Here is an 11981-nt window from a genome sequence, read left to right on the forward strand (position 1 = left end):
TATTTACCCGTGATTTCGCAGGTATGTCTCGCGTTTTCTTCTCGCAATTTACCGCCTCGCCATTTCCCCAATATGCACTATTAAATTTAATCAGTGGTTTGATTTTAATTAGGTAAAACTTTGTAATTATGAAATCTTATAAATCAATTTTGTTTATCAGTATTACCAAAAAAAAAACACCTATCTGAAGTGTATGTCTGCCTAGGAAAATTGGTGCGCATGATTGATGGTGAAAGTGAAAGTGTGACGCGGTACGCAAGAAAGTGACGTTTTAGTGTGAGTTCGTTGTTGCCGGGGAAGGAGTTGGAGTCTGATCTTGATCGTCGGCGTGAAAGGACGTTTGCTGACTTGTATGACTCAAGATTCGTGAGATGTGAATGGATATGAAGATTATGAAGAAGTCTAATACAAGAATAAGTAAAGTGGAGGAAGGAATGATTGAGTTCGTTTTATCTATAATTTGTCATCTAGTCCTCTGGATGTGAAATGATTGCTTTATTTCATAGCATCGAATCAAGTGACGCAAAGCTCTCGCATAGCACGACACCTGAGCAGTCGTAACCTACCTAACAAAAAAAAAATTAACATTTTCAAACTAAAATAACATTCAAACTTTGATTATTCTTGACCTTACTATTTGAAATAAAACTGCACAGATTTGACTAGAGTTAAGTAGGCCCTACCAGTATAGTTTATGTAAGAACAATTTGAAAAACTAACAAAGTTTGATATCTAAAAGTTTAATCATAAAAGAAAATGTTTTAGCAGTTATTTTACATAAGGAAATGTGAACCACAGTACAAGGCATGTCAGATGACAATAAAATTGATGCTTATCTTAGACACTGAGATGTGTAAAGTCATATTTCAAGTGAGGGTTCTTTTATGTCTGGATAAATTTGAGCTGCATGTAAAACATTTACCACATTTGTCACACTTGTAAGGCTTTTCTCCTGTATGAAATCTATTGTGTACCTTTAATGACTGAAGCTCTGCAAAACATTTACCACATTTGTCACACTTGTAAGGCTTTTCTCCTGTATGAATTCTCTGGTGTCCTTTTAAGTTTTGAAGCTCTGTAAAACATTTATTACATTTGTCACACTTGTAAGGCTTTTCTCCTGTATGAATTCTCTGGTGTCCTTTTAAGTGTCCAAGCACTGTAAAACATTTACCACATTTGTCACACTTGTAAGGCTTTTCTCCTGTATGAATTCTCTGGTGTATCTGTAAACTACCAGACCCTGTAAAACATTTACCACATTTGTCACACTTGTAAGGCTTTTCTCCTGTATGAATTCTAGCGTGTATCTGTAAACTATTAGGCTGTGTAAAACATCGACCACATTTATCACACTTGTAAGGCTTTTCTCCTGTATGAATTCTATGGTGGCTCTGTAAATTACCAAGCTCTGTAAAACATTTACCACATTTGTCACACTTGTAAGGCTTTTCTCCTGTATGAATTCTATGGTGGCTCTGTAAATTACCAAGCCGTGTAAAACATTTACCACATTGGTCACACTTGTAAGGCTTTTCTCCTGTATGAATTCTACGGTGTTTCTGCAAATTACCAAGCCCTGCAAAACATTGACAACATATGTCACACTTGTAAGGCTTTTCTCCTGTATGAATTCTTTGGTGTCTCTTTAAACAATCAAGCCATGTAAAACATCTACCACATTTGTCACACTTATAAGGCTTTTCTCCTGTATGAATTCTATGGTGTTTCTGTAATTTACCAGACTCTGTAAAACATTTACCACAATTGTCACACTTGTAAGGCTTTTCTCCTGTATGAATTCTATGGTGGCTCTTTAAATTACCAAGCTGTGTAAAACATTTACCACATTTATCACACTTGTAAGGCTTTTCTCCTGTATGAATTCTATGGTGTTTACGTAAATCTTTAAGCTGTGTAAAACATTTACCACATTTGTCACACATGTAAGGCTTTTCTCCTGTATGAATTCTATGGTGTTTCCGTAAATCACTAAGCTGTGTAAAACATTGACCACATTTATCACACTTGTAAGGCTTTTCTCCAATGTGAGTTATCTGGTTTTGATGTAAGTTTGATGACTGGGAAGAAGAATGTACAGTAGTGTCATCAATATGATCCAAACCCCTATTGACAATGCCTTTACCTCCATGTCGGTATTTCAGATGTGTATTCAAATAGGAAAGTTTTGAAAAGGCCACTCTGCTATGCTGACATGGATATATATCTGCAACAAATGTTTTTATAAAAATAACTGACAACTTTATCTAATACTGGAAAGACAGCTATACTTATATAAGGATTGCTAACAAAAAATACAGTTAACCTGACAATAAGTGTTAATATTTCATAAACTTTTACATTGTGAAGTGCTTTATTTAGTGATAATGTGAATAAAGATGAAGACAAAAGGGATATAAAACAATGAAAATAATAATAAAGCTGGAGCGTGAAGACTAAATGATCCAGTGGACAAACTGATGACTGACTGATACAGTGGACACAGTGATGAATGATACAGTGGACACAGTGATGACTGACTGATACAGTGGACACAGTGATGACTGATACAGTGGACACAGTGATGACTGACTGATACAGTGGACACAGTGATGACTGATACAGTGGACAAACTGATGACTGACTGATACAGTGGACACATTGATGACTGACTGATACATTGGACACAGTGATGACTGACTGATACAGTGGACATAGTGATGGCTTCTGATAAAACAGAATGACAAGTCTATTGTATCAACGATAAAGACAAAAATTAGATAACAGTGATGAGATGATCAGTGTAAAGTACTGAGTAAGCTTATTACCAGAGTCATTGTTCTCCATGTTTGTTAAACTGTTCTTGCTTACAACACTGACCCTCTGTACCTGAATGCCCAGATCTCTGGCATAACTGTCACCATAGTACACCTGAAAATGTCAGAATACTGTTCAGTAGCCTACTACAGTACTAGTTAACTTAAACACAATTGGGTGTGGCTAGGAAAAGTATCGCTAGCACAATAGCCTAGGAAAAAGTTTCCAACTTAAAAGTCATGGTAATACACCATACACTAGACTCCTACTAGATTCTTACTTAAATCTATTAAAGTGCTTATTACCTCTAGATAACTTATGACACAAGTAGCTTTTTAAACAATAGATTAATGAGTAAAACATAAGACAGGATTACTTTATTTAAAAAATATTTATGTTTAGCTTTTTCTCAACTACTTTTTCCATGTCTCACATTTTTTAAAATATTACAAATTCAGTTATAAATTAGCAATGATTAGACAATATTAGTTGATAATGAATTTTTGTTATTAACACATTTCTTCTAAAAACATTTTTTATCAATCACCAGTAGTGCTAATAATCCAAGCTCCAAAAAAGTGAGCTAGACCTGACATGATTGGGTTATTCTGACAAGAAATAACTTACTGTCAAGATCAATAAAATATCTTTTTTTTTGCAGTTAGTAAGTAAAACGGTACACTATGTATTGCAACATGGAAACAAAGAAATAATTCTATGGCTATACCAGCCCCCAAAATGTCAGTAAGTTTTGATGGAGATTTTAAGCTAGTAAGGGATGGCATGGTTGAATGGTTGAACTTATGACTGTTAACCTGAATGTCTCGAGCCAAGATCATGGGTTCAAGTCTGTAGAATGTCTCTGAATCCACCCAGCTCTAATGGGTACCTGACTCCCATCAGGGAAACTAATGCGGCTGGTCAAGGTTATTGAAACAGATGAACTCTACTTTATCTGCCCCATGTCTTTTGGTCGTAAACAGGAAAAGATTACGAAATGTTCTGTTAGTTACCAGTATTTCTGTGCCAGCACTGATGTCCCTGTGAGCTCTGTAGTAGATTTCACCTTTGTGCTGGTATGCTGTGACACACTGCTCATCCTCACAGCGAGCACAGTTTACAAATCTCATCCAGTTAGAGTCAGAGCTGTCACTGGCATCAACAAAATGGGATGGTCTCCCATCCTTGAAAATCTGAGGAAGCATATAAATTAAAGAAATAATGCTTTGTGCTTGGAAAACAAGGTGATCAAAAAAAAAAACATTGATACATGTACTTTACAAATTCTGGAAAGTGTTTAAACTAACAAAGTTCCTTATAGGAACATCTACAAATAAAATGGGCAACAAATGGATAAAAACTTGTACCAGCATCAAACAGTTTCTTTCACTACATTGCTCACCTGCCAACAATACCCAGAGTCATGTGCCATATGCTCATTTTTCTCTTTCTTCCCACCATATGGCCCAAACCTTGTCTGCGCAGGAAAGGATGTTAAGGCAAAAACACCAAGTCCAGCATCAGGTATGTTTGATGTTTTAATGACTAGACCGGGGGGCAGAGTTTTCTTACAATAATCTTTGTCCTTGCCCCTGATGCAGTCTGGGGGAACCTATTTCACCATAGAAAACTGTATATCATTTTTCTTAGTATTGTTCCTCCTTTACAAGAGTTATTATTAATCATATTTGTTATGCAACAATACCCTGTCTGGTAAACCTGCTAGACCTTAATCAGTGAAGTTTGCAAGGCAATTAATCATCACAAATAGTGCAGAGAAAATATAAACTTAAAGCAGCACTGTTTTATTTACCTGTGAATCCGATAAAATATTTAGAGGGCCATGTTCAGTACAATCCCCTATGTATTCAATGTTGCACTCTTCACAAACTGAAACACAAATGTAAAACATCTAAACTACAAAGTGGGATATCATAGCTTAATCAATTACCTAACCATTTGTTAGTTCTACTAACTACATGATACACAGATTAATGCCTAGCAGCAATACAACAACCGAATATAAGGACAACAGATTTAAAAGCATTTGTAGTTTAGTTCAGCAAACCTTAATGTAGAGTCTATTTTTAATTGTAAACAACTTTAACAAAAACAGATGCACAATCATAATGGCTATAAGTAAAAAAAAATGTTCTGGGTAAACTCAGGAGCATCTTTAGAGTCTAAGTTGTTATGCCAGTGGTTAGGTGCTCTACTAATCTGTCCCCTAAGTACAAATAATATTTTTAAAAATAGTTTTTTCATTCTTAAAACAGCAAACACAGTGAAAAGGTGGGATACAAGCATTGTGATTACACTATAGTAGTTTATAAACAGGGAAGAGCATGATCGGAAGGTTGAACTTATGACTGCTAACCCAGAAGTCATGGGTTTGGATCCCAGACTCAAGTCTGTAGGAGGTTTATAAGGCCATATAATTCTAAAGGGCAGCTAACTCACATAAAGGGTGAGCAAAGCAGGAAGAGATGATAATGATTTGATAAACGAGTAACAGGGATAATTATCATGTACAAAACAACTAGAATTGATACTCATGTACACACAAAACAAGACAAAAAATATATTCATCTACAAAAGAACTAACAGAGATACTTATCCTATACAAAAAAGCTAAAACAGGAACTAATTGAGAAACATTAAGTACAAAAGAACTAACATTGATACTCTTCATATACAAAATAGCAAAAACACAAACTAACAAAGAAACTTATCATGTACAAAATAACTAACAGAGATACTCATCGTCTTCAGGAATGTGCAGAGACATGTAGCTGGTCACTCTTTTCCTACATAGAGGGTATGTGTGTCTTGCTTCTTTCTCTATCGCAGTTTTTGATGGAAACCAAGGCTGCCTATTTTTAACTTGTACTGCCTAAAAAGTTTAAAATTGTAAAGATTAACATTACATGTTAATTTTAATGCTGTGTACGGTTTATGTAACAGTGTTATAATGTAGGTGAACAGGAAGATAGCTGTTGATTTTAAACCCCTATCCCCTTCTTATTTACTCTGGTTGGATTTTATAGGGCAATGATAAAGAATACTTTTTGCTTAGGAAGTTTTAATAAATTGATGCAAATGAAAATCTCAACCTTGGGTTTGGTTTTCTCTTTACTCATCTCAGGATGAAACAGAGCAACATTTGTAGTCTTTTTTCTCTCTCCACCTATTTACATACATAGTTGTTAATGCAATGAAACATTTTACCCATCAATTAATTCTGTCTTCTTTCTTTCTCCACTTATATACACATAGTTGTTGAGCCTATTAAATATTTGACACATCAAACAATTCATTCTTGTTCTCTTTCTCTCTCCACATATAAGCACAATCAGATGTTAATTCAATAAACATTTGAGACAACAAACAATTGATTCTATTTTTTAAAAAGTTTTACTTCGTGGTGTAGCCTCCAATGCTGGGGTCCTGTCAGAATCAAAATCATCAGAATCTGAGGATAAGTCTAGCACCACTTTTTTCTTCTTTTTCTTAAGCATAAATTCAGGAGGCTCTACTGAAAGGCCTGAAAAATAAATGTATAAAAATTATGTAAAGAAAAACTATTTCTAATTAAACATGGCTGAACGGTGACCTTTAACTTTGGTGAAATGAATGGGACAAAAAATGAGAACATGTCTAATATTTAACTCTACTTAAGAACTACATTAAACTTGCATAGGGAATGCTATAAAATCAAGAAAAAGGTAACAAATAGATAAGAAAATGCTCTTAAAAAACCTATATATAAATTAAAGCCTTATGTAACAACATTGCCTTAAAAGTCTGTAGATAGGCCAAGAACAGAAGACAAAAAAAATACATACTAAAACTAAATGGCAAATAAAAATCTCACCTGCACTTCTTAGCACTTTGTAATTTTGTCTCAAGATGCTGAGATGCTTCTTTTCATATTCAGGTATAGCAGCAAATTCTTCAGGTGTAAAAAAATCTTTTATTGATGTGGGCAAATGTTCTACTTTTGGCTTCATATTTTCCATAGCTGAAAATACAACAGTATTTCTTTCATCAGTTATAAAAATATTTCATTAAATTTAAGAAACCTTTTCTAACATTTTATTGCTAATCTTTAAAGAGTATTTTTTTTTTTTAAAAAAACCTGATTTTTTGGTTTACAACTATAAAATTTAAAATATTTTAAAAAATTAATTCCTTATGACAACCTAAGAAACACTAAATAGTTTTTATGTTCCTGCATTTGAGGGTTCTTCTAGTAGCACTATTGAGCAATAGATCTCAAGCACCTGTGTGGAACTATCTTAAGCCACTCTTCCCTTACTAGCCCCTGTTTCTTTAGGCCTACTAAACAACAAATGACAATGTGCAGGAGTAGAAATCTCTCTTGATTTTGCACATTTGCTTTTGCTCACTCAATGAATTAAGTAACATTCAGGGGCGGAACTATCATACCGCCAGACCCCGCAATGCGGGGGGGCCCAGGACGTTTAGGGGCCCAGTTCCGACCAAAAAACAATGTTTTTTTTTTTTCAAAAATTTGAAAGGTAGGTAAACATTCACACTACTTCCATGACTTACTGCCCTTCTTTAAAATAGGAATGCCCACGAAGCTCATTTAAATAGTTTTGTACTATGTATATTAAAAAGCAATTGATTCTCTGAATTGTTACTTAAATAAGACGTACTATACAATAGTATAGCTATAAAAATCAATGTTTTCAAAATTAACATTATAAAAGCCAAAAATGAAAAAATTAAACATAACGCGAGAAACCATTCACGAATCAAGCTAACGTCTTTATATATTTTTGACCAGCACAATACTTTTAACCCATAATGAGTTTGGACTTAAATTTGTTCTGTTTTGTTCTCTCAGAATGGTTATATATTGCAATGAAGTAGACTAAATTACTCAGCTAGGATATAGATTATATATATATATATATATATATATATATATATATATATATATATATATATATATATATATATATATATATATATATATATATATATATAGGGGGCCCTAGTTTTTTCTTTGCGGAGGAGCCTTTGATTTCTAGTTCCGCCACTGGTAACATTCCTCCATTTCTAACTGATATCATTGTATTAAATAGTAAAAATAGATCTAATTACCGTTCTGTTTAGCAGTGACCTTCACAAATCTCAGAGCCAGACTTAGAATTTTCTATTATGAGTCAATCTTACCTCCTGAACTAACTTGGTCCTTAAATTAATTTGGTGACTACTGTTTAACTACAAAGTAGCTAGATCTAGATCTAGATATAAAATTTACAAACTAAATTATTTGACTAATGATCGTAGCTTGCTTTAGAGAATTAAAATACAAAATCTAGAGCTCTATGATTGTCTTTATTAAAGACATTGTCTTCATTTGTAGAAAATATTATCTAGATCTATAATACAAATAGGTCTATAGATTCTAGATTAGTACTCTATACAATCTAGATCTAAATCTAGAGGAAACTAGATCTAATTTATAATAATTTATATGAAGTTTTACAACATTTTATTGAAAGTTAGTTTAGATCTAGGATCTAGTTGTAATAAATATAGAGAATAGACTCTAGATCTAGATATTTCTAGACTAGATCTAAATTAGAAAAGTTGATATGAACAGGGTTTTATTGAACCCCAGGGTATCGACGAGTGAGTCTCAGGGGTTTGGCAGAGGTCAAGATTAGATACACACCCGACTCATATGATTCACGATCGGATTTTGTCAATCAATAGTTATTCAATTTTGTTATTCAATACAAAAAGAATCTAGATCTAGGGTAATCTATCGTTTTGGGTACGTAAAATAGCCAGCGGCTTCGAATGTACGAAAGTTACTTCATTGTCAAGGCTTTAAATTTTAATAGATGTATATTTTGATACATTTGTGTCAAATATTATAGATAAATGATAAATATTCAGAGCCGGCGTTAGGAAAACGCGGGGCCTAGGGCCAACCATCCACGCGGGGCCTTTCCATTATATATATATATATATATATATATATATATAAATATATATATATATATATATATATATATATATATATATATGTATGCAGAGGCGTAGCGACCCTTCCCGGCGCCCGGGGACATACTTTCAATTTGGCGCCCCCTTGGGAGCAAATTTTCGATTTGCACCCCCCCTCGAACTTTTCATTTGCACCCCCTCCCTCGAACTTTTCATTTGCACCCCCCCCCTCAAACTTTCGATTTGCACCCCCCCTCGAACTTTTCATTTGCACCCCCCCCCCTCAAACTTTCAATTTGGCGCCCCCCCCCTAAGGTCGGCGCCCGGGGACATATGTCCCCCCCCCCCGCCCCCCCCCCCCCCCTCGCTACGCTACTGTATGTATGTATGTATAAAGGCCTATATAATGTGATGTACACATAATAACACAAATGTTTTGGAGTTTATAAGCTAATGCCAAACTTTCCACTATAATAACAGAATTTTATCTCTCCCATGTATTAACCCAACGTTCTTAGTTTTTTTTCCTTGCTAAGATATTAAATCAGTTTTGACAGTTATGTAATTCATACCAAATCACTTAAGAAAATTTAATAATTAGGAAAATAAAGTTTACAATACAACGAACTCGGCCTGATGTATCAAAACAGTATAGACTTCAAAATTTGTTAGGAATTCATACAATATTTTAAAACCAAAATCATTATTGTCTAAACTATTGTAAAGGATTTCCCTATAATTAAAAAAATGGCTTAAGCACTCTACAAATGTCGTGTTTTAAAGTTCACCAAAGTATCAGATATAAATTGAAAGACCGCGTTTATTGGGGGAATATCAATGACTACTAAATCACTACCCTTCATTGCCTTCAAAGATTCCCCATCCTCCATAAAAGTTGTGCGACGAGGACCATTCGCTGACTATATCATGTCAGCACCATCGGAAGACGATTGAATAAAACAATTTGGATGAATTCGCTAAATTAATCATTCTGTCTTGGAAAGGGTGAATCCTTAAGGTGACACAACATAACAACAGTTTTAACTTTCTTCCAAAAAATAATAATAAATCACCCTGTTTAATGCCCCCCTCTTGATATAGAATCCTAAACCCCCCCTCACCCCCCCCCCCCCCCCTCGTCGCCCTCCTCCCACCCCTCTGCACGCAACTGAATGTTAATTTTGTTATACCAAGACAAGTAGGCCAACATATAGAGTTTCTTCCAGGCATCTCTTCAGGGGGGGTGGACCCCCCTGAAAAAATTCTACCGCTCCCCCCCCCCAAAAAAAAATTTCAAGTGCCCCCTCCCCCAGGAGAAAAAAGTCTGGAAAAAACACTGTACATATACGACATTATACGACATCTACAACAAGAAAGTCAGGACTAGAGTTCATCAGGTCACTAACTGTCTACTACAGACATCCCGTCTGCTCACTAAAAGGACGTCTTCATCGGTCCGCATACAATAGGGTATCTCTTTACGTCGTGGGCTAATTCTCGACCGCCATCTCCAGTCAGCTCAGGTCAAATACCAGGCGACCGTACCCTACACAAAAGGGAGGTGTGACACTGTTTTTGTATCGAATTACGGACTTTCCCAGTTCAGGTGGGACTCACCAACGTCAAACGTGGCCTCAGTTATAACAATCAACAACGTCGGCATTCGACCATTTAGTTTTTCCCAATTGAATTCAGAAACAATTTTTTTAAGTTTACAAACTGATTCAGATAACAATGACATTGCTAAAGCGCGGGGCCCCTTCAAGCGCGGGGCCTATGGCCACCGCCCCGTTCGCCACCCCCTAACGCCGGCTCTGTAAATATTAATAAACCTACATCAATAGCTAAATATATCAATATAGGCAAGAAATTAACTTTAAACAGCAGTTTTTACGAGCAGGATTTCCTAGTATATAAACAGCAGCCAATTGTAAAATAGTTGCCTTGCCCTGAATCTTGCACTAGATCTAGATCTAAAAGTTAACAAAGAAAAAATTTAAACAAGATGGCTGCTATAGTTATAAGTTATAGTAAATGAGCATGGTTGCATCTGTTGGAAACATCTCTAGTCTTCATTTATTATTGAAAAGTCTTAATTCAATTGTTTGAAAACAGGTACATAAATGAAACAAGGAAACATTTTTGTATTTTTCAAAACATAAATCCTCCTCAAAATGTGAAATAATTATTAAAATTTAGAGTCACCTGTCTTCTTTCACATGACTAGATCTAGATTCTCTAGATCTAGATTCTAGTCGCAGGCGATTTCACGTACCCAAAACGATAGAATAGAAATATACTTTATAGATTATCAGATCTAGATCTAAATCTATACTAGATAGATATCTAGAATAGTTCTAGATCTAGCCTAGATCAGTAGATCTAGATCTAGATTTCTTGATCTAGACTAGATCTAGATTCTAGATCTAGAATAATCTAGATCTAATACTAGAGTAACTAGAGGTCTAGATCTAGTCTAGATCTACTAGATCTAGCTAGATCTAGCTAGAAGAAATCTAGATCTAGAATAACTAGATCTAGCAATAGATCTACACTTCTAGATTATATACAAACTTCAACTGTAGGCTGTTTTTGAGTCTGGATAATTCAGATCTTTATCTAATGTAATGTTGAATTAGGTCTATCTTGTTGGAGCGCCAGAACTTGTCGTCTGCTAGCCTAGTAGCTGCGTATTGACTCAGTATCGTAGGCCTAATGGCTGATAGCGTAAAGATAAATAACCGATTCCGTAAATTTATAGATATTTTAAAGCCCAGTAACATTTTATAAGAATGCAAACAAATCTTTTTTTTCAGCAAACATTTGAAAGCATCAAGAAGGTATAGATCTAGATCTAGAGAATTTTAACATTTGTCAAAATGAAAATTGAATTAAATTGGGATTTCATAGTCGGTTTCTTCACAATCCACGAACTACTAGACTCGATTTCTCGCTAAGGGGAAGTAACCCTATAAAAAATATTATTTCATTATTTACATATAGATCTATTAATGATGATATCGTGCAGTCTCATTTTGGCCTAGCCTTTAAAAGAGACTTATCAAGCAGTTTAATGTTGCTATCCTAATATATAAAAGCCCCTGTGCCAGCCGATCAAACACTATTTTCTCTGTAAGACTCAAAGAAATTATCAATGACATAATCAATGATAACTAATG

At 34.8% G+C, this 11981-nt stretch overlaps 1 protein-coding gene and 1 long non-coding RNA gene across 2 annotated transcripts; both read right to left on the minus strand.

The window, feature by feature from the left end:
- Positions 1-837: 837 nt before the first annotated feature.
- On the minus strand, positions 838-6300 carry LOC131928574 (zinc finger protein ZFP2-like). The gene is made up of 8 exons (XM_059284642.1): positions 6236-6300; positions 5931-6004; positions 5569-5710; positions 4631-4707; positions 4220-4429; positions 3831-4010; positions 2829-2931; positions 838-2227 (listed from the first exon to the last, which is right to left on the minus strand). Exons 2-8 carry the CDS (start codon positions 5955-5957, stop codon positions 867-869), a joined length of 2100 nt encoding a protein of 699 aa, XP_059140625.1. The 5' UTR covers positions 5958-6004; positions 6236-6300; the 3' UTR covers positions 838-866.
- Positions 6301-6307: 7 nt separating this feature from the next.
- Positions 6308-11463, minus strand: LOC131928575 (uncharacterized). The gene is made up of 3 exons (XR_009383805.1): positions 11377-11463; positions 6692-6838; positions 6308-6361 (listed from the first exon to the last, which is right to left on the minus strand). It is a non-coding gene; the product is annotated as an uncharacterized LOC131928575 (long non-coding RNA).
- Positions 11464-11981: the final 518 nt, after the last annotated feature.

Source organism: Physella acuta, unplaced genomic scaffold (assembly GCF_028476545.2).
Source record: "Physella acuta isolate Inbredline_101_S28 unplaced genomic scaffold, ASM2847654v3 ptg001520l, whole genome shotgun sequence".
In the NCBI taxonomy this organism is placed as follows: domain Eukaryota; kingdom Metazoa; phylum Mollusca; class Gastropoda; family Physidae; genus Physella; species Physella acuta.

What these genes read in the sequence shown, in the direction of transcription:
- LOC131928574 (XM_059284642.1), bottom strand. Translation starts at nt 5,957, where the DNA reads ATGAGTAAAGAGAAAACCAAACCCAAG. An exon ending in ATATTTTATCGGATTCACAG is followed by an intron (nt 4,430 to 4,630) that starts GTAAATAAAACA and finishes ATGGTGAAATAG; the next exon opens with GTTCCCCCAGACTGCATCAG. An exon ending in ACTCTGGGTATTGTTGGCAG is followed by an intron (nt 4,011 to 4,219) that starts GTGAGCAATGTA and finishes ATGCTTCCTCAG; the next exon opens with ATTTTCAAGGATGGGAGACC.